The 23,065-nt window shown below is 52.7% G+C and overlaps 3 protein-coding genes across 5 annotated transcripts in view; 2 read left to right on the top strand and 1 right to left on the bottom strand.

The window, feature by feature from the left end:
• The window catches only part of LOC137474548 (arf-GAP with dual PH domain-containing protein 1-like), a 177,282-nt gene that overhangs the window by 68,802 nt on the left and 85,415 nt on the right, over positions 1-23,065 (top strand). The window lies entirely within an intron of this gene.
• Positions 6,606-11,896, top strand: LGALS2 (galectin 2). 2 transcript variants are annotated; one of them, XM_068191195.1, is made up of 4 exons: positions 6,606-6,920; positions 10,125-10,207; positions 10,419-10,578; positions 11,706-11,896. In XM_068191195.1, exons 1-4 carry the CDS (start codon positions 6,846-6,848, stop codon positions 11,850-11,852), a joined length of 465 nt encoding a protein of 154 aa, XP_068047296.1. In that variant the 5' UTR covers positions 6,606-6,845; the 3' UTR covers positions 11,853-11,896. The 2 variants fall into 2 exon arrangements, with proteins under 2 accessions (XP_068047296.1, XP_068047297.1); XM_068191196.1 differs by lacking the exon at positions 6,606-6,920 and adding an exon at positions 9,451-9,674.
• On the bottom strand, positions 12,791-21,131 carry CDC42EP1 (CDC42 effector protein 1). 2 transcript variants are annotated; one of them, XM_068191194.1, is made up of 4 exons: positions 20,708-21,131; positions 19,303-19,457; positions 16,300-17,185; positions 12,791-15,263 (listed from the first exon to the last, which is right to left on the bottom strand). In XM_068191194.1, exons 3-4 carry the CDS (start codon positions 16,742-16,744, stop codon positions 14,467-14,469), a joined length of 1,242 nt encoding a protein of 413 aa, XP_068047295.1. In that variant the 5' UTR covers positions 16,745-17,185; positions 19,303-19,457; positions 20,708-21,131; the 3' UTR covers positions 12,791-14,466. The 2 variants fall into 2 exon arrangements, with proteins under 2 accessions (XP_068047295.1, XP_068047294.1); XM_068191193.1 differs by lacking the exon at positions 19,303-19,457 and having other exon boundaries at positions 20,708-21,126.

Raw genomic sequence — 23,065 nt, 5'->3', positions numbered from 1 at the left:
GTAGAGGCTCATGGGTGCAGTCCAGGGAAGGGACAGGATGCTTGTATGGGACAGGGGTCCCTTAGTGCCCAGTGTAGTGCTGGAAAGGGAGACTAGGAGTCCCATCAGTGCAAAGCAGTCACTGCCCTGCTCCCTGGAGTACCTTGAGGAGATGAAATATCTCAGGGCAGTGCTGTGGCCCAGCTCTTTCCCTGTGTCTCACTTTGAAGGTCCATGGGTTCAGGTATTTCTGGTGCCCTTCCCTCTGGAAAGTGGGAGAAGAGGAATACAGAGAGTCATTTGTGTGGGCCTGATATTTTCTTAGATCTCCTTCAGATGCCTGCAGTTCCCTTTTTAGATGCCCATTTCCTGCACTGAGTCAGTCATTTGGGGATTTGGACTCCCTTTTTTTTGGCAGCTTTTCTTTCCCGTGTTCATCTGGTTTGGTTTTTACTGTTTCATTTTGCAGTGCCATCAAAGGGAGTTTGTTCAAGCTGATTTTGCAGCAACAGATAGTTTTGACATGATAACCCCTTCCTTTGCAGACCTCAGTCATGGCCTTAGATCCAGGGTGGGTTGCCCCTTCAGATGCTCTCAAAGCTGATGTGTGGTAAGGTGGCTTGCTGCTTCCCAGTGGAGATGAAGGATACTTGGCTTTAGTGACGTAAGCATGGGAGAACAGACTTTTTTTTTTTTTGCTCCCCTTCTTTCCAGCCTATGAGCTGTTAATTCTTGTGGCTTTTCAAAACTTGCTATTTCTCCCTTAGCATTTCTTTCTCTTTCTTTTTTTTTTCCAGTGGATGAGCAACAATTGGCATTGTGCCTCGTGCGTGTGACTCAGATGGATTCTGCTTGTCTGAAAGATTCCTGCAAGTCCTCAGAGTTGTCCAACCTGCCTGGCTCAGCGCTGGAAGCTGTGAGAAATACTCTAAAAGTGAGTCCTACAGCCTCGTTGTCCCTCATTGTGCAGGATGGAGGCTTGGCAGTCACTCTCACTTCTTGCCCTTGCTGTGCTGTGGGGTTTAATCCAGGATGGCTGCTCTGTGGAGGGAGGTCCCCAAGGACCTTTTGTATAATGTTGCAATGCTACATTTCTTTTTTGCTTATTCTAGTTCCAGCCAGCTGGTCTCATACTGTCTCTGTTGTGGGAAATGGTCCCCTTGAAGTCAGTGAAGTTGGGCTTGGGACATCTTGGAAGTCCCATGGCTTCTACTGCAGGAAGACTTCTCTTCTTTGAATGCCTCTGGTTTTCAGACTTAATTGGACCCACCAAGGGCTGATTTTTTCCAGAGGCACTAAATGCCTCAGTACCTCCTGCTGATAGTAGATGGTGTGATGAGAGATCAGCATCTTTGATACTCCAGCTGTATCAGCTAGGAGAGTACAGCTTCCTTTTAGCTTTTTGCACAGGTTTGCAAAGTGATTTGATTTGATTTTGTGGCCGTGGAAACTTTAAGATGAGAATCCAAACAGGAGGAGTTGATCTTGGATGTGAAGTTGGGTATCTGTACCTCAATTTCCTAATGTGAGGGAGCTGCCATTTTCCTTGCTCAATGGTAAGATAAAACTGTTGTAGATTATCGCGGCCCGGGGCCCCAGGGGTCCGTCTGGCCCCCTGGGCAGCTGCCACCGTAGGTGTCCCGGATAGCGCTGTGCTGATGAGGCACAACCTCTCTGGGTCCCTCGGGCCAGCTCCCAGCCGCAAGCAACCTAAGCGAGCACTCTTGAGGGATTTCAGCTCTGTGAGTTCAGCTCTTAGTGATTCCAGCTCTGAGCTCACAAAGGTGCCTCAGCAGACGCAGGGACTGAGAGAGGAGAAGCCTGTGTAGAGTTCCGCAGCGGTGTCTTTATTATCAGGGTCCTGCGAAGGGTTCCAGTGACAGCTCTTCCACTGAACTGGGCAGAGATGGGGGTTTAAGTAGGCTACTGGGGTGTTGGAAATTGTCCAGTGGCCAGGGTTGAGGAGAATATGACCTATAGCCTTACAGAGAGGTAACAAGGGTCCGAAGACGGAAGAGGGGCACTTTGGTCCACTCATCATGACTCTGCATTTCTTGTCTTAGGCGGGTAACCGCCAGGGAGGCCTTGCAGGGCCTCTGACTGCTACAGTAGATGTTAATCTTTTGGTGGAAGATGCAAGTGGACCATAAGACCTCATGAAGCTGATCCTTTGTGGAGTGCTCTTTGGAAGATCCTTTTCCCATTAAGCTAATAATATCTCATCCAGAAGATGTGAGTAAAGCTGTGCGATCCCAAAAGTCCCAGAGAAAGAGAAGCTGTGAGCTTTCTGTGCATCTTCTCTTTTCCAGTAGGGAAGCTTTCAACACAAGTGAATTATTATCTCCAGGCGTGTTTTTGAAAGCCTTTCCCACAACCCACATTCCTGGCATGCACCTATGAGTGAAAGAATTAGAGAAATGAAGTCTGGAAATGGAACTGGGTGGCATGTCATCAGTCCTCTGACCTCCTTTCTCCACCCTCTGCCAGTTGTGTTCATTCTCCTGCCCTTCAGCCAAGCTGGGAACCCAGAAGACATGACTCATCTGGCTGCTTGGGTTGATAAAAACGACCCCTTATCAACCAACTTCCTTGCAAATGAACCACCTTTCTCCCATTCCCTGTGCACAGCTCAGACCACACAGAAATGTTTCTACAGACTTCAGAGCTGCCTGAGAGAGACATCCCCTGCAAAGGTACAAGGACATAACTTGGAAACCATCCATCACCGCACATTTGAGCTCTCCCATGGAGGTGGGAGATGCCAGCCACTGTGGCACCACTGCCCTTCTGATAGGGGAGGGAGAGAGATGGAGTCTGAGGCTGTACTTGTTCCCTGTGCTCTGATCTGCTCCATTGCTTGATGCAGATTCCCTTTCTCACTGCTGCCCCTGGCCCTGAAGAAGGGGCCAGGGTGGTTTCCCCCCACATTTTAGCTCTTCAGCTATCTTTGTCCTTCCTCCTCCTTTTCCCCCACATCCTAAGGAAGAGAAATTGCACCCTACAGCTGAAGAGGGGTGATGTTTGTGGAGAGCCTACTGGATGCTGGCGGCCTCTAATGTCTTGCCGTCTGGTTTAGATCATGGATACTTCCATAGTTTCCACAGGTGCTCTGGATGATGCACTGTGAGGGAGCTGAAGCAGGAGGGATGGCAGGAGATTAACCTCTAGTCCTTTGTTCCTTCCCATTTTACTTGATCTGAATGTGGAGACCAGTGCTTTCTCTAGAGGAGCCATCCCACTCTGGGTAACATCTTAGGGAGGAGTTTAGTGCTCCTGGGCACTTTTTTCTTGTGCTTATCCTTGCTTTGGCTTCTCCTGCATCTCCTGGACAATTCTCTCCTGTACACACCCTTCAGATCCACAGACCTGCTTACCCAGTTTCTTGCTTACCTCAGTGTTTGGCTGAGGTAAGTACATTTTGTTCTTTCAGTCCTCCTCTGTTGGGAAGTTGGCTGACTTTCAGAGCGCAGGGATCAGTTGGGTATAGGTTGCAGCACTCTTTGCTGAGGAACCAACCAACACCTCTTGACTAAAGGGGAAGGCAGTCCTATTCAGGAATTTCTGTACTGGTAGGTGGAGGGCTGAGCATCTCCATTAGGAGGTGGTGGAAGTTTCTGCTCAGTTGTATCCTGAGCCCTGGCCTCTGAAAATCCACCCCACAGCCCTCTAAGGCAGGGGTCATTCCCCCCTAGGCTTAATGAAGAGAGGAAATCAAAGCAGAAACAGGAATTAATCACAACTGCCATGAGGAACCACAACCAGGGCCCAGATGAGGTCAGAGAACACAGTTTAAATCAGGTCACTGCTTGAAATTTATTGTGTGGAGTTTTTTTTCTTTACTCCCGCACTGAAATCTTTCCCCAGAGGCTATTCAAGGAAATAAATAGCCAGTGGAAAGGGACAATAGCTTGCTGTGGAGTACAAATTATATGAAGCAGTAGGAAATAATAGCAGAGTAAGCAGCTGCTACTCGGAGAAAGAATGCATGGTTGATCTCTCCAGCTCCCTTTGCCTTGAGCAGACACTGATGCCTGGTCCAAGGCACAAGGCTCCCTTGGTTCCTGGAGTGCAATATGGGACAGGTTCCTTATCTGTACTGCAGTGTCATTCTCCAGTGCCACTTCTTCGGTGCCTAGTTAGCACCAAGCCTTTCATGAGGGTGCTAAAGGGATCTCTCTCCTCTTCTTGTAGAGCTTGGGTTGATGTGGGGACAGTGGCACATGCTTCCATGCATCCGGCATGGCTGCCTTGCCTTCCTCTATCTTCCTGATGCCTTCTGGATTGAGTATTGTCTCTGGTGGTGACCTGTGTCAGTCCTGCAGGGGACTGTTCATAGCTCATGTTGTCTAGAGAGAATGTGTTGGCTCCCTCTCCTCTGAGCCCCTTGCAGCCCTTCCTCAGAATACTGTTGAGAGAGATGGTGGGGATGATTTTGACATGCTGGTGTGGATTCTGGGGGCTGTCTCTGCCACAAAAGGCCCTGAGAATCCTCTAACCACCGAGTCTACCTTAGCTGGGAAATGGGAAGTCTGTGGTTTTCCTCAGGGCTTCACACCTAGCTGGCTTATCTCCTGCCCAAATAATAGAACAAAATAAATACTGCTGCCAGCAACGATGCTGCCGATGCTGCTGAGGATCTTGGCAACCTGCTGGGGAGGGTGGCATTCAGTCTGTTCTCAACAGCTGTGTGGGTGCCCTGTGGTTGAGGAGGCAGCTCTAGGCTATGGTACATCAGGTGCTGCTGTCTGGAGGCACTCCAAGGGTCCTGAGATCCTGTTGGTACTCCTGGTGGCCTGAGATCACCTCAGGACTAGCAGAAAGGCTGGGAAAGATTGTTGACCCCAAAATCTACCATGTGGGACCTCTGCAAATAGAGCTGCTGCATTTTATGGGGTGAAAGCACTCTCCAGAGGACCTGCCCTGCCATTCTTCTGGCTGAAAGCCAACATGCTTGCATTAGGCTTTTTCCTCCTTAAAACATGTTTGGGGTTATTATGTTTTCTCCATGCAAAATTGCAGGCCTGCCTACTCCCTGTTGGAAGCTTGCCCTGCCCTTGGGTTGCATGTGGCCCCCACCCTCACGCCAAGTGACTACCTGTTGGGTCTTTGCTGTCCCTCTGGGAATGCAGTAAATGCTCCTCTGGTCACAGTGATGTGAACATGGTTGTCCCATACCAGTACAAGCCAACTGCCCTCTGTCTTGGGTAAAAATCTAGGGGGCCCTGGAGGGGTGCTCCCAATCAGGTACCCTATTATAGGATCAACTCTCTGGGGAGTGAAGTGTTTCTGGATCTTTTGCACCAGTGGCTGCCAGCTTCCACAGCTATTGTTTATGTTTTCCTTACTGCACAGATCCTCCACCTCTTTTGCAGATGCTCTTTAGCCGGATTTCCTCTTTCTTTGGGATTTACATTCCCATGCTATCATTGTTTCCCCAGGCTTTCTGCTTTGCAGTGTCAGCAGGGAAGTATCAACCTGCCCCTGTCACTCTCCTTTCATCATCCCAATTGCTACCTCCAAAATTCTCCAACTGCAGTGGAGAATTTTGACTCTTCTGGGGTCCCTAAAGTCTCATCCCCTTCTGATGTGGGGAGCACATACCCCTGCATGAGGGAGACCATCTGCACAGGGCTGGTGTCTGACCATATGGAGGCTCAGCTCTGCAGACGAAGGAAGTCGCCAGTGCTGGCAGAGTTGCTGCCTGGCTTCCCACTATTGTTCCCAGTGGCAAATAAAAGGGGGGTGAACGCCCCTGCTGAGCATTGTAGGAGGGGGTAAATGTTATCTTGATAAAATCTCATGGCCCCTGTCTGAGCAGCTCATGCCTCTTTCCTGCTCGTCTCCCTCTCTGCGTATTCTCACATCCGTGGTACTTGTGGCTCTGCACTCAACTCTCTGCACGGGGAGTTTTACTCATCCCTCAGGCAGAATCACAGAATGGGTCAGGCTGGAAGGGCCCACAGGGGTCATCTCCTCCTTGCCCAACATCCCTGCTCTAGCAGGATCGTCCCAGAGCACATTGCACAGGATTGCATACTGATAGTTCTGGAATATCTCCAGAGAGGGAGACTCCACAACCTCTCTGGGCAGTCTGTTCCAGTGTGCAGTCACCTGCACTTCCTCACAATTCAGGTGGAACTTCCTGTGTATCAGTTTCTGCCTGTTGCCTCTTGTCCTATTGCTTAGCACCATTGAGAAGAGTCTGGCTCCATCCTTCTGACACCCTCCCTTCAGATGCTGATAGACATTGGTGAGGTCCCTTCTCAATTGTCTCTTTTCAAGGCTGAACAGATCCAGCTCCTTCAGCCTTTCCTCATAAGAGAGATTCTCCAGTCCCTTCATCATCTCTGTAGCCCTCTGCTGGACCCACTCCAGGAGCTCCATGTCTCCCTTGTACTACTGAGGAGCCCAGAACTGGGCACAGTAGGAGACACACACTGCTCTCCCTCTCAGGCAGCTTTAAGGAAAGGGTTCGTAATTTGCAGCATATACCTTAAACAAGGGCTTGGTGGTGAACTTGTTGCAGAAATGAAGGAAGCAAGGTTTCAGTTTTGGTTCAGTTGAACTGAACCAAAACTGTTCAGGTTTTGTTCAGGTTCAAGTTCAACTGTGGTGTGTTGGATAAGAAGTGAATTACTGTGCAAGTGCTAGAAGTGGGGCCACAAATAGGACACTTGTTTTTTGAGGTACTTGTCTCACACAACCCACAGAACAGACCCCTGATGACCATCAAATTAAGATCTGAGTATGCACAATGGCAGAACCATGCCTACTCTGTCCTCACATGCTAATGTGGAACTGAAAGTCACTTCTACCTCTGCTTTTTACCCAAAAAGGGACTGCATAAGAATTGTTCAGAAAATAAAATGAACTCTATGAGACCCACCATCAAGAAGCCCAAGGCACAGAAGGACCAATGGGAGGCTGCTAGATCCATGGAGGTGGCTACCTTCTACTTGCCCTTATTGTGAGGATCCTGAAACATGGGATGGGGATATTGGGTAAAACGATAATGATTTAGAGGCAGACTCTCACCCTACCCCAAAAGCAGTAGAAGTTCATCTTTTAATTGAAACTGAAACTGTGGATGAGGGGAGTGGAGAAACACACACTGCTGTTCCCTGCGGAGTAAGATACATTGTTGGAAGAACATTCTAGATGTTCAGGGGAATACAAAACTGAATACAAGTTTCCCTTATGGGCAGAGATCAGAGTGCTGAGTGAGGAAGAGGCAGAAAGATTCTGGTGACATAGAGTATTTTTAACTACTATCCCAGGTAACCATAACTACTCATTGACTACCTGAGCTGCTTACTGGGCTGGGGACATAGACCCACAGGACACAGGAAAGCCTACTGCTGTTTAAAACTACAGGATTCTCAGATCTGGCAGCCTCTGTGCAAAAGGCAGTGTGTGAAAGACATCAATTAAGGTGAGTCCTGATGGTAGCTCCTGTCAATCCAGCCCTATTAACTCCTCCCCTTCGTGGCCTTCCAGATAGGCTGAAACTGTTTGTGTCAAATGCCCAAGATCACATACAAACGGATGGCACCATGAATATTACTGCAGCAGTGGCACAACCACCTATAGACCAAATTCACATACCTACCTGGTATGAATTCTCAGAGAAAATAGGGAATTATTGGTGCCGTATGGGATGGGCTGGAGCAACCTCTGGGAAGACACCTGAATCCCCCTGGTGAGTCTGTCAAATTTATACCAGCACAGCAAAGCCAAAATCTAAACCAAGACTTGATTCAACTAACAATACCCGCTGCTGCAGGTATTGATAGGGTGGTGACAGAGCTAAAGTTTTCTGTGTTACGCTTGGGAAGTGAAAGATACTTCTGGAAAAATCCATCAAATTATTGTCAGAAGGATAATGCCCTCCTGTCAACCCACTGTGCACTCATTAGACAGAAACTGAGCAATTCTGTTTTATGGTTTTTCCAGGTTATAGGAATCCTGCGTATTAGAAACTGCACCTAGAGCTGAGGGTTCTCCTATTCCAACTTTAGGCAATACAGGGGTTTTTAGCTTTTCTGCATACTATGTTTTGGGGTTTTAATTTGTGTATGTATCTCTAAGTTTTGTTTACAATTTTAACCAAGTAATGAAGGTTAACAATTATGGCGTTTATAAACTGTGTTGGAAAGATATACCTTGGTTTAATATGCTTACACTTAATGAAAATAAGCAATTACTGCTTGTTTGCTTTTGCCTAAGTCTGTAGAAGACCCCCTTTTCATGAGTATATTTACTAAGACTGGAATACCCAGGATACCGTTCAGACAGCAAATCCTTACTCCCCAGATAAAAAGCGAGTTACTGTGCAATTTAGCCAGCCATTCAATTTTGCTTCAATATTTGAGGAGACCCTGGGCTCCATATTATCCCTGGGATGGCTGTAGGGCAGCCGTGTGATGTGAAGGTGTGTATAGGTGTGCTGTGGACACAGCAGTGTGGTGGGAAAGAGACCCAGTGCCAGAAAACACCATCCCCAGCACTGGTTCCTGCTGGTTCCATGCTCAACCCTGGAGGTTTCACCAACAGTTTCAGCGTCCTCCAGAGCAAACAAATTTCCCAAGCCTGCTGGACTTTTATGACCCCTTGCTCATGGGAAACACCTCCAGGGAAGGAGTGCTTACCAGCACTTCTCCTTTCTTCAGGATGTTTTAGGGAAGGGTAGAAGCTGTCTACCAGCTGTCTATGTAGCAGCAGGAGCACTCAGGTGCTCTCTGTAGGGCTTGGGAGTGGGACTGAGGGACAACTGGTCTCCTGAGCCTTGACCTCCTCCTCCATCTCCCTCTTCCACTTGACATTTGGAGTCTTACAAATCAGGGGCACTGTCTACTGACTTACATCATAGCTCCTACCTGGGAAGAAGACAGCAGGGGTGATGCTCTCCTGTGAGGACAACATTCCTATATCTAAGGGTTAGGGAGGATGGGACTATTGAACCTGAAGTGGCCTGGTGTGTGGCTCCTCAAGCTAAAAGGTTTGGGTCTAGATAGGGCTTGGATGAGAGGTTGCAGAAGAGCTGCCACATAAGGGTATTGCAATGCACACAGCTGAATCTAGAGCCACAAGAAGAGAAGGAGCTTGGATGCCACTATGTCACTCCTGCAGAGGACACTCCATAACTCGTGCCATCTAGAGGGAGTGTGTTGGTTGACCTCTCCTCCAAGCTCCTTTGAGCCCTTCCTCAGAGGACTGTGGGGAAGGATGGTGGAGACCATATTTGTCTGCTGGTATAGATTTTGGAGCTACCCCTTGCCACAAAAGGAAGGAGCTGGGATGTTCTTTTGGGTGAGCTGTTACACACAGGAAAGAAGTGAGCATGCTCCTGGTCAAACTCCTTGGCCAGCTGGGAAGATGTTTGTCCTATCTCATGTCTAAAGTAGCACCCCTAAGGGCTGTGTGTCATAGTCCTTCCACTGGGAGCCCACCAAGGAGGCTGGGATTGCTTTTATTTCCTGGAATCCCTAGTAAGAATTGTACATATGGAAGTTTTTTCCGAGGATCAAAGTATTCTGGCTTAATAGCAGCCATTGGAGCTTTGCAGAGGCAGCAGTCATGTTAATGTGTAAGCCACAGGGAAGTTTAGATCTGTAAGGTCCTATGTGCAAAGCATTTCTGAGCTACACTGCTGGTGTCTCCCTGCCTGGTTACTCTGCCCTCTGAGGAAAATGCCTGTAAGCGCTGCTGCTCCTGTCCTCTGTCACCCAGGGTCCTCAGCTCAGCAAGGCTGAGTGAGATTGGCAAGTCATAGCCACTCTCACCACTTGCATTTCTTCGGCAGCATCGGCTTTCCACCAAACCCTGGGCTGTGCCCCTCTGCTTTAACCCTCTTTGTGTCTCTGCTGTCCTGCTTTGTATTCATTCTGCTGAGGACAAGCCAGTTTTTACTTCCCCCTCTCTGATGTCTCTTCTCTCTTGCGGGTTTCACTCAGCCCATTCTTCTCTCACAGAATGTGTTCACACAAGACTTGCAGCATGGAGGGTTTTGTCATGAGAGGAGCACCAGCTGAGAGAACCATATGTTGTCCTGGCTGGGATGCCTCCAAGCAGCACCCTCTCAATTGCAGTGGCAAGTCAGGAGGAATGGCTGAAGGAGCCCCACAGACTATTTTTCTCTGCCTTAGGGAAATATTGAAATCTTAAACCTGAATATGAAGCCTGGCAACACCCAGAAGGTGAAGGGCAAAATATCTGCTGATACTGTTGGGTAAGTACAAAGAAACCACCTTAGCATGCCGGTGTTGAAGTTGAGCTATAGAGGAAGGTGGTTTTCCAAGGTTGCCAGGTACAAAATAGCACATTGTTATGCCACCTGCAACACTGACGGAGGAACTGGGTGCAGAGATGTGTGTTGGATCTCAAGTCTTCCAAGACCCTCTCCTGTCCATGCATATGACTTTCCTCATGCTCATTTATAGCTTCAGCATCAATCTTGGCGGCAGCTCAAGAGATCTGTCATTTCACTTCAATCCCCGCTTCAATGAGTCTGTCATCGTCTGTAATTCCAAGTGCTCCGATTCCTGGCAGATGGAACATCGTGACCGCCACCTCCCTTTCTTCAGGGGTTGCACTGTCAAGGTGAGGGTGCCAGCATGGGGTATGTGTGGTGTCTGGGGGGTTATGGGGTGCGAAGGGAAGCCCCCGGTTAGCAAATTCCCATACCGTGGTTTTCCCGGTCCCACCCAATACCTCCTGCTCCCTCACAATGGCCCCTCTTCTGGGTTTTTGGTCCTGATCGTCATTTCCACTCCTCTTTCAAAACTGCAATGCTGTTTCTGGGAATTTTAAGTGAGTCCTCATACTTTGTAAGTGCTTCCTTGCCCCTCCATCTGCCCAGCAGGTGAGTGTACCTGGGGCATCTATGAAAGTAAAGGGAGTCTCCAAGAAGCAGGGTTTTGCAGCTGTTTACCTTATTTTTCTTCCTCCTTCCTATGTAAACACAGGCTTTAAGGCAACCCCGAGTTTGGAGCAATGTCCAAAAGCCTCTTCCTGAACTCTTCTGTCCTAATTACTCCTGGATCCATGCTGCCAATCTGTCCTTTCTCTCTTCCTGCCAGGGATGCTGTGCTAGTTGCTGCCTCATCTTATCTGATGTCCCAAATCATTAACAGGGCTGCATTTAGGAGTAGTCCAGTTGATATAGCTGTGGAGAGAAAGCTTGTTTCCTCAGACAGAACTAGCTCTTGGGGAATCGGTAGTGATGTGATGGCTTTGGGGAACATTGCCTATAGTTTTCAATGACCAGTGATGCATTCTTGTCCTGTCTGCTTGTGCATGCTTATCAGCAAAGCTCCTTTTCCTGTGTCCTGGTGGTGACCTGCTGAGGACATTGGGGGGTCAGGTTTATTCTGCCCTGTTCAAAGGAGAATGGTGGTGTACACATTCCATATGCTCTGTGAAGACATGTAAAGACATACCTGGGTTTAGCTGCTCTGAGTTTACAGTCTGAGTAGCTGAAACAGCCTCAGGAGAGATCCTGTCCCCAGTAATAGTCTGTATTCCTTAGACCCTTGATATCAACTGCTTATTTCCTGAATCAAACTCACCTCAACCCCTTGCTTAAGGCTGTAGTGGACAGGTCTGACCCTCTTATGTAACAGTCAGGCCTTTTGCCTAAATTAAAGGCAAAAGGTCAGCCTAAATGCTGACCTCTGAATACCCTCCTTGCCCCCAGGTCCTGCCCTTCTTTCTCTTTTTTCTCCCAGTTCTTCATTGAAATGCTGTCAGACAAATTCCGCGTGAAACTGCCGGATGGTCACGAAGTGTGCTTCCCCAACCGGCACGGCTACCGCAATATCAACTACATAAGCATGGTGGCAGGCTTAAAGATCATCTCCTTCAAACTGAGCTGATGGGCACTGCCTCCTGGCTCTAATAAAAACCCAAGCCAGTAGAAGACTGCTTGTTCCAGGTGCTTTGTCTTCTGTGAGAGCTTTGTGTCCCTGTGCAAGCCACTGACAAAGTCCAAGGTTCTCCCAGCAATAGGAAAGAAGCCATTATTGGATAATGCCAGATACCTTCCAGGTCAGAACAGGCTGCGGGCTCAAAGGGATAGTAGGTAGGCCAAAGCAGGCTGTAGGTGGGGTCCAGGACAGGGACACTATATCATTGCTTGGGAAATGGTTGTGTAATCTTTTCACAGAGCTCCATTACTTCCTGCAGCCCAGCTTTTGGGAAGGGGGGATGGTGAAATGGGAGGAAGGCATAAATATAAATGAAGTGGCATTTGATGTGGCATTAGGTGCGACAAAAGTGCATAATTAAAAGGTGGCATGGACAGCACAGGTGTGCCTCCAGCCAGCATTCCTGCCATAGATAAGGGATTGTGTCCAACTTTCCTTTCTACCTCACCTCACTTATCTGTTGGCACATTCCAGTGAGGTTAGCCAGTACTTTGACATTTCCACAGCGGATCCTACTCATCAAAAATGGGGCAGGGGAGGCAGTGGGATTTGGGCTGAGTTATGTGGCTCAGTACCTCCTTGCACAGGACTGCAGGCAAATAGTCCCAATTATTACATGCTGCTGCTCTAATTGAAAAGTATCTTGCCAGCCCAAAAGTGAGATTGATGTGTGACAGCAAACACTGGGACACTTCAGGCTGGGTGGGAGGAGAGCAGAGTAGAAGAGCATCTTACAGAGAGCCTGGTCCAAGGCAAGGTGGCAGTGTCCTTGCCCTCTCTTTTCACTTCCTCGCTGCCAAAGATGGAGGGATTGGTGGCTGGGGCTTCAGCAGACACAGCAAGGAAGACAATAAGGTCACAGCAGCCAAGGGGATGCCCCAGAGAAGTTAGTATCAAAACTGTTTTAATAAGGACAATAATAAGTGCATGGGATACAGAGGGAAGGCAGAAAGGATAATTCCACAGATATGGGTCTTTGGTCTTGTGTTATGGTCTGGGAAGCACAGGGCAGAGGGGAGCTCATCCTGAGAGCCCAGGTCCCCACCCTGGAAGGTGCAAGGGAGAGTAAGGCTGATCCTGCTGGGTACCAGTGGCCAGACCTGGGGACTTCCTGAAGCTGGTGCCTGCCCTGGTTTGCTGCTGGTGGCTGGCATGAGGCAGCCCCTTGGGGAGGCTGGGGAACATGGGCTTGCCCTTAACCTTGGTGGCCTGGCTGCAAGTGGCACTTCCACGTGCAGCATGTGCACACCCCGCAGCTCTTTATCGTGCTCTGAAGAGCTTCCTGGCAAAAGCAGCCGGGTGGCGGGTGAGCTGCATGGGAGCAGAGTCCTGCAGCCATGGCCCAGCATCTCCTCCCACTGCACACCCCCTCCTGTCCCAGAGAACAAGGGGGGTCCTGTGAGGGTCCCTGCAGTGACCTCAGCCCCCGAGCATGTTGGCTCCACACCATGGCACAAAGGCGCTTCTATGAGGGCCAGTTTGCACATGGGCCAGCGTGGGGGGCAGCTCATTCCAGGGTGGCTGTGTCACCCAGGGCCAGTCGGCGACGGACATCAGCCATGGTCCACATGATCCTTGGGAAGGGGTGCGCTGCAAAGAGGGATGTGTGTGGGGAATGGAGAGGGGGAGAAGGAGACACAAACTGTGCCACCACCACGAGGATGGTGGTACAAACCGAGTGGCTGCAGAGGAGCCGCCTTTTTCTGAGGCAGGGACAAGAGAAGGGATTTTTAGGGCCTGAACTGCAGAATCTGGTGACCTGACAACCTGCCTTTGCCACCAGTCAGCCAAGAAGTTTCTCCCCTCTCAATTGCTGAGGGGAGTGGGAGTCAGGAAGGAAGCTGTCCTAAGTGATGCCCAGCAGCAGGAGGCAAATGGAAACATTCCTGATTATTTCTGTGCGTGCTCTCGCCTCCTGACCACCAAGCACACAGTTTTTTTGGGGTGGGGGAGCAGGGGAAAAGAGAAAGCTCAGCTCTGTTGGGTTTGTCTGCCCCTTGGGACCCCAGCTGACCTTCCTGTGATAGATGTGCTATTCTGAAGGGTCTTGCACCAGCTGGAGCTGGGGAAACCCCATCCCCTACATGCCAGAGCTATCAGTGGGAATATCTCTGGGAGGAGGCGTGCGTGCCATTGCAGAGGATGGTTGGGGACGTCAGCGGAAGGATGGATTATGTCCCCAGACATGCTGGTGGAGCTAGGCTGAGGGTTGAGAGAGAGGGCTCTGGGGAGAATGGGATGGAGTAGGAAGGATTTGGGGTTCCTTTGGCACATGGGAATGTTCCTTTGATGTCTAATGGCCGTGAGGCTGGAGAAGGGATGCTATGCCTGGCTCTGTGGAGCCCACTGGCCCTCTGCAGCGGCCTGGCCCAGCCCCAGGGAGCCCTCCAGGACATGGGCTCTCCTCCTGCCCTCCTCAGCCTGCCCAGTGCCCCCACTTGGCAAGGAGGTCACCCACTGGGTCTGCTGGTGACACTGGCACCAGCGGGTGGGGCACAGGGAGGAGGGCAAAGACCCTGGCACCAGTGTCTCTGGTGGGGCCTGTGATGGGCGGGATGGCTGTTCACACCTTGACTTCATCGTCCTCTTCCTCCTCCTCATCGGCATATTCGAAGGAATTGCTGCGGCCCCCTCGGGCACCACTGTAGCTTTCCTGCAGGCTGGAGAGCTTGGTCTCCTCCTCCTCCTCTCCTTGGTTCCAGCTGGCCTCGGGGGACCGGCTCTCCCTTGTCACTTGTGACCCCCACAAGCTGCTGCTGGGGCTCTCCCACGGGGTCTTTGTCCGGGCCTGCCGGGGACCCTCGCCCTTCTCCGAGCTCCGTGGGGTGCTGGTCCCACCGTAATGGCGGGCCAGGACCTGGGCTGCTCGGTCAAATTCTCCAGCCTCAATGGTGCAGTCGTTCCATTGGCCTTGCCATGGGGACCCTCTCGACTTTGCCCCTGGCCCCGAAGCCCAGACAGAGTTCGCTCCAGCGCCTTCAATGGCATGTGCCTCTCCGTTGGCATGGACCGACAGACCTGGCAGTGAGCTGGCCCCTGACAGGTTGCTCTGCCTGGAGTGGTCCCAGAAGCTGCATGCTGCCTTGTCCTCTTCGTGGGATGCAAGCACTGCTGGAGGGACCCTGTCCTTGGTCCCCTCTTCACACAGGAGGTGTGGGCCATCCTCCCCCACCTCGCTCCCATTGGTTTCAGAGAAGCTCATCACCTGGAGGAGCTCGCTCATCAGGGAGGGCCCCAGGTCTAGGCGGAAGGACAGGAGGGAGTCGGAGCGATCCAGCTCATCTTCCCCAGGACAGGTGTTCTCTTGGGCCTTTTCCAAACGAGGGACACGGGGGATGGTACAAAATCCGGACTCCAGCCCTGTGAGGCAGAAGATATGGCTGGTGAGGGAGGAAGCCTGACTTACTTCTGCAGGGCAAAAGTGACACTGCTGACCAAGTGGCTCAGGTCATGCGCCTGTCAGTGGCAATGGCCTCTAAAGGACAAGTCAGTGTCTCTGTGGACATCTCCAAAGCCCAGAGGCCCAGCAGAGGGTCTCCAGGTGGGCTCTGGGCTCGGTAAGATGGCAGTGGGGGCTGAGCCAGGCAGGTGGGACCAGGAGATGGCAGCATTGCCTCAGCCTGCCTTTGCCTCTGAGCCTTGCCACCTCCCCCGGCTGCTGCAGGCACCCCAGATCCAGCCCCCACCCTGAGACCTTCTGCTCCAGACCTCCCTCCCTGGGGAAAAGCTGAGCACAACCCAGTGCTGTGAGGCTGGAGAAGAGCCACACAGATGTCCTGTCCCGTCCTTCCCACAACCCTTCCCCAAAGGGCACCCTGGCTGGCAGGGATGGATGTGGACACGATGGGAGAAGGGTGGATGGAGTCCCTAAAGAGCAGCACATGGAGATGTAGAAGTTGGCACAGCTAGGGCAGGGTTAGAGCATCTGTGTGGAGGTGGGGAAGGCCCTGCTGTGGGTCCCCTTGACCTCACAACCTTGGAATGGAAATTGCTCCACTGTCCCAGCACCTTTTTGGCTTCCTTGGGGAGGCTGCTCAAGTGAAAGGTGTAGGGCTGAGGGTAGATGGGGGGTGCTCCCTTACATGAGCCTTACAGGCTGCCAGCTGTATGGGGCTATAGGACAGGGCCAGAAACAGAGAAACCATCCCTGCCCCGCTTTGAGGGGGACACCCCGGGAGGAGACCTTCCAAGGGCAGGAGCAAGGACCGTGGTTCAGAGCAAGGTTAGCATTATCTGCTTGGAGGGATTGTCAAGATGGGGCAGTCTTAAATATCCCATCTCTCCTTAAAACCCTAAGTTCCTCACTGCGGAGGAAACTGAGGCATGGAGCAGTGGAGGAGGGCTGCAGAGGATGCTCAGTACCTGCGCACCAGCCTCTGCCTCGCGCTTCACTCACCATAGGCCTGGTGTGTTTTGGAGAAGCTGTTGGAGGCACTTTTGAAGGAGAACTTGCTGGTCAAGCCCCGGCCGCCGCTGCCTCCATCATACATGCCCTCATTGAGCTGTGGCAGCGACACGGCGTTCTTGATGATGGGTGAGATGGCCGGGGGGGCGGGCGAGGCCCCCATCTGGCCCCCACTGCCCCGTCTCTTCAGCGGGCTCCGGCGGACGTGCCGCAGCGTCCGGGCGAAGAAGTTGTTGGGTTTGGCCGTGTCAGCCCCGCCGTGGTTGCTAAGGAAAGAGGTGTCCCCGAAGACGTCCCCGCCGCGCCCCACATGCATGGTGTGCCGGAAGTCGCCCAGCGGAGGGCTGATCATGTCCGGCGTCAGCTCCGACCTCAGCCGCCGCTTGCCGTGGGAGCCTGACACCCAGCTGAGCACTGGCAGCTTCCCCAGGCTCATGTTGCACCCTTCACCCTGCCTTTGAAAAAGCTCCAAAATCAGCCCTCACCAGGCTTCCGGCACTGGGGTGGTCTTGTCACATCCCCAGCCTCTCCATTGCTTCTGCTCCAATGCTCTTGGGATAACAGATCATGTCACTTTGGCTGTCGGCAGGTTTCCTGCTTCCCTGCACTACGTTGTGCTCATGAAATCACCCTCAGAGGGTATGTCCTCAGTGGTGAGGACAGTGGTGGCACACAGATGTCTCCAGGGGGTGTCTGGGTCACTCCCCGTTCTGCAGAGGTCACTGGAAGCTGTGTCTGGTCGTGGACTTAAGAGATTAATCCACTGTCTTCTACTGCCGCTGGGCGAGTGGGTGCCACTCACGGATGGGGCAGCAGGCAATGAAGAGAGCTTCAGGTGGACTGGCAGGGGAAGAGCACTGGTCCCCTTGTTGGCCACCTAAACAAGGCAAGAGGAACAGTGAAGCCCTTGGACAGGATTTTCCCAATCCCATTGGTTGTATCCACAGAACTCCCTGAGGAGGTTAAAGGTGGTGCATAAGGCAGCGGCGAGGTTGCTACTGGCTGCCCCCTTATCTGGCCCTTCTTTTGGGGAGGAAGAAAAAGGCTTTTCTCCAAAAACATGTCTCCCTCACCTTGCTGACCTACCTCAGTATGCCTTAGTTTCCCGTCTGCAAAGCAGCTTTGCCAGACCCACGCCACAACACAGGCTGAGGATTTCCCTCCGAGGCAGAACCTCCTCCCAGAGCAATGCCCTGCTTGGCTGCCCCAGCTCCTGGGGCGAGAAACCTCTCCCTCCTTTTTGCTATTCAGATGAGCCCTTGAGGAGAGGGTGAGGCCTGGGGCCCATGTGCTTCTTGGGGAGGAGTGGTGGGAAGCAAAAATGCAATATTTGTATATTGCTTTGTTTGTCCTTCAGTGGCTGGGTCCTCGGGTGCTGGGCAGACATGTTGGAGAAGCAGGGAGTCAGCAGTGTGGGGAGGGCAGCTGCTCTGCAGACAGGGGAAACCGAGGCACGGCAAAGGAGGTGATTGCCTGAGCCTGAGGGAGAAGGTGGGGTGGGTGCTGCACTCAGGCAGGTCCCAGAGGCACTGAGGGACAGGCAGGAAGCAGCAGCTGGATGCACGGCAGGGTGATGACCTCCCAGTCAGTGGGGAGGACTCTGAGATGGGCAGATCCCCTGCTGGTGTGCATAGCAAGTGTGAGAGGGTGGGTTGGGGAAAGGAAAGGATTTGGCTGAAAGGCATCTCAGAGTGTCAGTGGCCTGAGTAGCCAGCTGGGGATGTATTCTTCCCTGGGCTCAGTTCTGTGGCTGGGGCATCAGGACAGAGCTGAGCCCCTCCAGCAGGGCTGGCTGTGGAGGACAGCATGCCAAGAGGTGACGCAGGAGCCTCACATCTCTTGATCTCCATGTGCTGGGACCCCCACTGCTGCCATGTTCCCTGCCTCTCCTCCTTGTCCGTGCATCGCCTTGGAGCAGCCAGGCAGTGCCAGCATGGCAAAGGCTCTGGTGAAGGGAAGTCCTGGACATGAAATTGCTTTCCTGGCTGGCTAGATGCATTTTTGCTTTGCCCTGGCCTTGTTTGCTCACCCGGGGCCTCTCTTATCTGCCAGGGGTTAATGACTGGGGGAGGAAAAACAAACCTCCCCCAGCAGCGCCCAGCACCATTGGCTGCCTCCCCAGGGTGGCAGTGGCCTCCTGGGGTGGCAGTGACTGGTGGCCTCAGGGACAGAATGGTGGCAGGTTGGGTTCCTGCTGGCCCCCAGCTCGTGCAGCTCATGTCTTCCTCCTGCCCACAGATGCCATGCAGTGCTGCCTTGCAGCCAGGACAAACCAGGCACGTGGCAGATTTGGGGTGAGGGGACAACTGGGGAGCTATTTCCTTTTTGTGGCAGATTTGGGGTGAGGGGACAACTGGGGAGCTATTTCCTTTTTGTGGCAGAAGCCCACCCATAGCTATTGGGTCAGGGCTCTCCTGGAGTGCAAAGGAAACTACCGGGGTGGTCCCTGCAGCGCAACTGGGGCCTTGGGATCACAGGGCGAGAGATGCAACCCTATTTTTGAACTGTCCCCAGGATCTCCCAGGAAAGCACATGACTCTGGGAGAGGGGATTAGGTGAGCTATGGCACTCAAGTTTTCCCTTTCCTCTGCACATTGGAGCCCCTGAGAAACCCAAAGTGGGGGCTGTCCCCTTTAACATGTGCTGCACCAGCCAGGGGGGACCCTCCTACCCTGCCCCAGATCCCCCACGCAACACAGCTGCCCTGCACACCCCTATGGGGGACATCACACCTTGGGATGGGGTGGTGAGGCAAGGAAAAGGGGAGGATGTGGGAGGAGAACATCCCCTTGTCCCCTATCTGGACAACTACTGAGTGAGAGAATGGGGTGGAGGAAAGTATTTCTCCTTCCTTGTCACTTGGTCACCACAGGGAATCAAGCCAGCAACTCCTGGCCCCTGGCTCTCCTTGCCTGCTGGCAGGCAGCAAGCACTGGGAAGAGGAGGGAGGGAGAGAGTAAGGGAGGGAGTGAAGCAGCTGGTGCCCAACCCTACCTGGATGGCAGGTTTCTGGCAGGCCTGTTGGGCTTTTCCTCCTTCCAATTTCCCCTTTTCCCTTCTTTCCTTCTGCCCCTGGTGTGGTTCCCTGCCCCCTTTGAGCCCTCCCCTTCACCCGAACAGACTCCTCCATGCCAGGGAAACTCGTGATTCTGTGGGCAAAGGGTGACCTGTCTGCTGTCCTTTCCTCCACTGTGCAAAGGGACCCCTCTGCCTGGCCATCTCTCTGTCTGGGTGACACTGCTTCCATCTGGGAGCCCTTGGTGTTCGCCAGTTCCTGGCACAGCAAGCCCACAGCACACCACGACCTCCCCTTCCCTGGCATACTCTCTCTGGTTCCTGTCTTGCCTCTTCTGGGAAGCCCCCTGCCTCGAAGACCCACCACCTCCTCCTCCTCCCAGCCTGGGCTCCCCCATTTCCCTCTGAGTTCAGCTGGTTACCACTGGTTTTCCACTAGCTGGGAATGGCCAGAGCTGTTCTGCTTGCTGGGAAGAGCGGAAACCAAAAAGGGGGGGAAAATAATCCAGATGTCTAGTTGGATAGGACTGCTGAAAGCAGCGTCTTCCCTCCCCCAAAGGGGACATACTGCAAAAGGGAGTGAGAAATTTGGGGTGGTCTCAACAGCAGGAAGAGCGGGTGGAAATGGCTGTGGGTGGCCAGGAAGGCTTTCCCAGCCTTCCTGAGTGATGAAAAACCTCCCTTTCCCCGAAGGAAGGGAGGCTGAGTTCCCCTATTAGGTGACTGCTTTGGGATGAGGAAAGCCAGCAGGGACAGGCTTTTGGGGAAGGGGGAAAGGGGCTTGGCTGGCTGGGTTGGGCCTCTTTCAGCTTCCCTGGAGCCGTGCCGGGCAGTAGGCAGACGCCTAAATCTGACTCCTGTGCTGCTGGCTGCTATATATATATATATATACATAGTGATATCTCTGTATAACAAGGATATTTTTCCAAGCAGACATTCTGGGACATAGAGGGAGGCTGGAGCTATGGAGGTGGGCAGTTTCCAGCCATCCCTTCCCTGCCCACTTGTGAAAAAGTGCTCCCTTTCTTCCTCCATACCCCTAAAATTGAGGTGCCGAGAGCCTGTGGGGCTTTGAGGGGTACCCAGAGCAAGGTTTGGGAGACAAGCGTCCTCCTGCCTTCCCCCATCCGTGGGACCGTCTTCTCGCTCCCTTTCCTTCCCGCCTCTCCCCCCGTCCCGTGTCCCCTCTCCTCTCTCCCAGTTTCCTGTTGCATTCCTGCTTTCTGCTCCCTTTCTTTTTTACCATCCTTCCCGGTCTCTATCGCCTTGTCACCCCTCCCGCTTCTCCCCTCTCCAAAAACCCTCTCCACCCTTTTCCTTCTTGTCCCAGCATCCCCCTACCCCCAGCTCTACAAACTGATGAACCAAAACTTTCAGGATTTACCTCTTTCGAACCAGGGTTATTATTTTTTCCCCGTCCTCCAGACGAAAAGTTGCGAGACACTCTCCACAGGCCCCTGTAACTTGTTCCAAGGATTATCGGTGCTGCGTTCCGGAATGGAGTGGGGGAGAAAGGGGAGGCATTGCCCCCCTCCTTTTCCCACGGCTGTCCCCCCAAGGCTGGCTCTCCCAGGCTGACGCCCTGATGCCACGGGAGAGAGGGAGCGAAGCTGGCGGGGAGGGGACGTGGGAAGGAGGAGGGCGGGCTGCAGCACTGCTGAGCCAATCCTCGACTCGGCAAGGAGACCAGAGAAAATGAGATTTATTCCAGCTATCCAGGACAGAAAACTTCAGGAACTTCTCTGCCGCTCCCCTCCTCCTCCCCGCTTCCCCGGTGCCATTTCCCGTCTGCCGGCATTGGCTGCCTCCTGCTCCCGGGCGCCTGCTTCAATGGGTTTGGGGGAAGGGGGAAGGCCAGGTTGCTGTCTAACCTGGTTAGAGGAGCCTGGCTGCAGGGCAAAGGAAAGGGGTTTGAACCGTGTGTGTGTGTGTGTGTGTGTGTGTGTGTGTGTGTGTGTGTGTGTGACCCCTCGGGTATCACATAGGGTCCCCTGATCCCACATTGGATAGGAAGTTCCCAGTGGTGTATCACGACTGGGGTCTGCAGGTGGGTGGTCATACTGGGACCTGTGGGTAGCACTGGGTTGGGCATTAGCAGGAGGGCAGCCTCCCTGAAGGCCACGTGGGCCAGGCTGGTGTTTGTTACAGGGTCAGGACAGGTGTTAATGCATCTGGACAAGCGTCATACCAGCGACAGCGTGTCACACCAGGGTGAGGGGGTGGCAGCGAATAAATGCAAGGAGGTGATCTTTGGTGGCACCAGGGAGAGCTTCTGCCCACATGTGGGACACCACATCCCTCTGGCATTGTGTGTTATCCCTTGATGGTCACAGGGCAGAAGACCTGCACTCTGTTTCACTATCAGTGCCAATGAGGGGCAACCTGCTGGTGGGTGTAGCATCATCAGTGCCAGTGGTGATCCTCATGGCCTTCAGACTTGGCTTGGTGGTTCTGCTGGGGCCACTTGGCCACACACAAGCACCTATTCAGGGCCCTGTTGAGGAGAAGGGAGGTGTCTCTGCTGGTGAAGGCGAGACAAGACTTGTTGGGGTTAAGTAGGGCTTGGCTGAAGGGATGACAAGATGTCTGCAGAGGAGATGTCAAAATGGAGCCTGACTGTTCACTGGGCTCAGGTAGCTTGTGCTGGGATGCCCAGGCAGGAGCACCTTATTGCTCAGAGGTTTGCTAAGTAGCAGTAGTAGGGTTTGGCACTGTTCTCTGGCTTCTCTTCTGCAAAATGGAAGTTGGAGTTTCTGCATTCTGTGGAAATTTTCTCCATTAGGAATTAAGACCGTATGTGCATGTTGGTGGTACTTTAAGTGGGTCTGTGTCTTGGAGGAAGATGGAAGCTTAGCTCTGATAGATGAGCTCTGCCATCAGTGAGGAAAGGAGGAGAAATCATGACATGCATCCTCCCAGCTTCCCAGGGGTATGGTAGGCATTCCTTCCCCTAGGTCCTGCTCAGTGGAAGCTAATGGGGGTGGTGGGAGAGGCAGGAAAAGACCCTTTCTTTGGGTCTCCTCCCATGGCCTGCCAGGGCATTTTCTCCACCCTGCATGAGGGGCGCTCCCTCACCCCCATCCCTGTGCCCTGCAGCAGAGGCTGCGTCAGGAAGCAGAGCCCGGGCAATGGCAGCCACCTCCACTGGGGAATGCAGAACAAATCTTTTCCAGATGGGATAGGGGCCACGTTCCGCTTCTTGCAGGGCGGCCGGCTCTCCACTGCCTCCTTCTCACTCCTACTCCAAGCATGTCTGTGCTCCGGGCCAGAATGGGCTTCATTTCCAGGGAAGCATCTGGAAATGCCTTCTCTTCAGTATCCTTCCCCAAACCTCTGATCTTGCAGCCATGCCAGCCAAGCTCTGGCTTTTGTACTTCTAGGTCTAGCATGGAGGTGCTTTGAAGACCTCAAGGGTCAGGGTATGTGCCAGCTCTGGGTCTCAGTACTCGTGCTGGCCTCTGGCTGCTCGGTTACACCCCCTTCTTTCATATACAACAGCCTGGAAAGTCAATCCATACAATCCTGCTTCTCAGCCTATTTATCCACCTCGGCTGATAAATGAGAGGTGGCTGTGGGGCTGAACAGTGATGCAGAGTCACTGTACCACTCATGGGTGCCCTAGGCAGGAGCTTATGCCTGGACCCCTCCCAGCCCAGCTACCTCATTTACCTTCAGTCACCCCAACGTTTCATCCCATCTGTAACCCTATGCCCCAGGCAACAGTACCAGTCTCACCATTACA

This window comes from Anomalospiza imberbis, chromosome 5 (genome assembly GCF_031753505.1).
Source record: "Anomalospiza imberbis isolate Cuckoo-Finch-1a 21T00152 chromosome 5, ASM3175350v1, whole genome shotgun sequence".
Taxonomy (NCBI): Eukaryota; Metazoa; Chordata; class Aves; order Passeriformes; family Viduidae; genus Anomalospiza; species Anomalospiza imberbis.
The sequence above is the reverse complement of the archived record's forward strand: the minus strand, read 5'-3'. Positions and strand labels throughout refer to the sequence as shown.

Excerpts from the sequence above, each read along its gene's own strand:
- LGALS2 (XM_068191195.1), top strand. The coding sequence starts at position 6,846 with ATGAACTCTATGAGACCCACCATCAAGAAGCCCAAGGCACAGAAGGAC. Across the intron at positions 6,921-10,124 it reads AGGCTGCTAGATCCATGGAG|GGAAATATTGAAATCTTAAA; the intron begins GTGGCTACCTTC and ends TCTCTGCCTTAG. Across the intron at positions 10,208-10,418 it reads ATATCTGCTGATACTGTTGG|CTTCAGCATCAATCTTGGCG; the intron begins GTAAGTACAAAG and ends GCTCATTTATAG.
- CDC42EP1 (XM_068191194.1), bottom strand. The coding sequence starts at position 16,744 with ATGAGCCTGGGGAAGCTGCCAGTGCTCAGCTGGGTGTCAGGCTCCCAC. Across the intron at positions 15,264-16,299 it reads CAAAACACACCAGGCCTATG|GGCTGGAGTCCGGATTTTGT; the intron begins GTGAGTGAAGCG and ends TCTGCCTCACAG.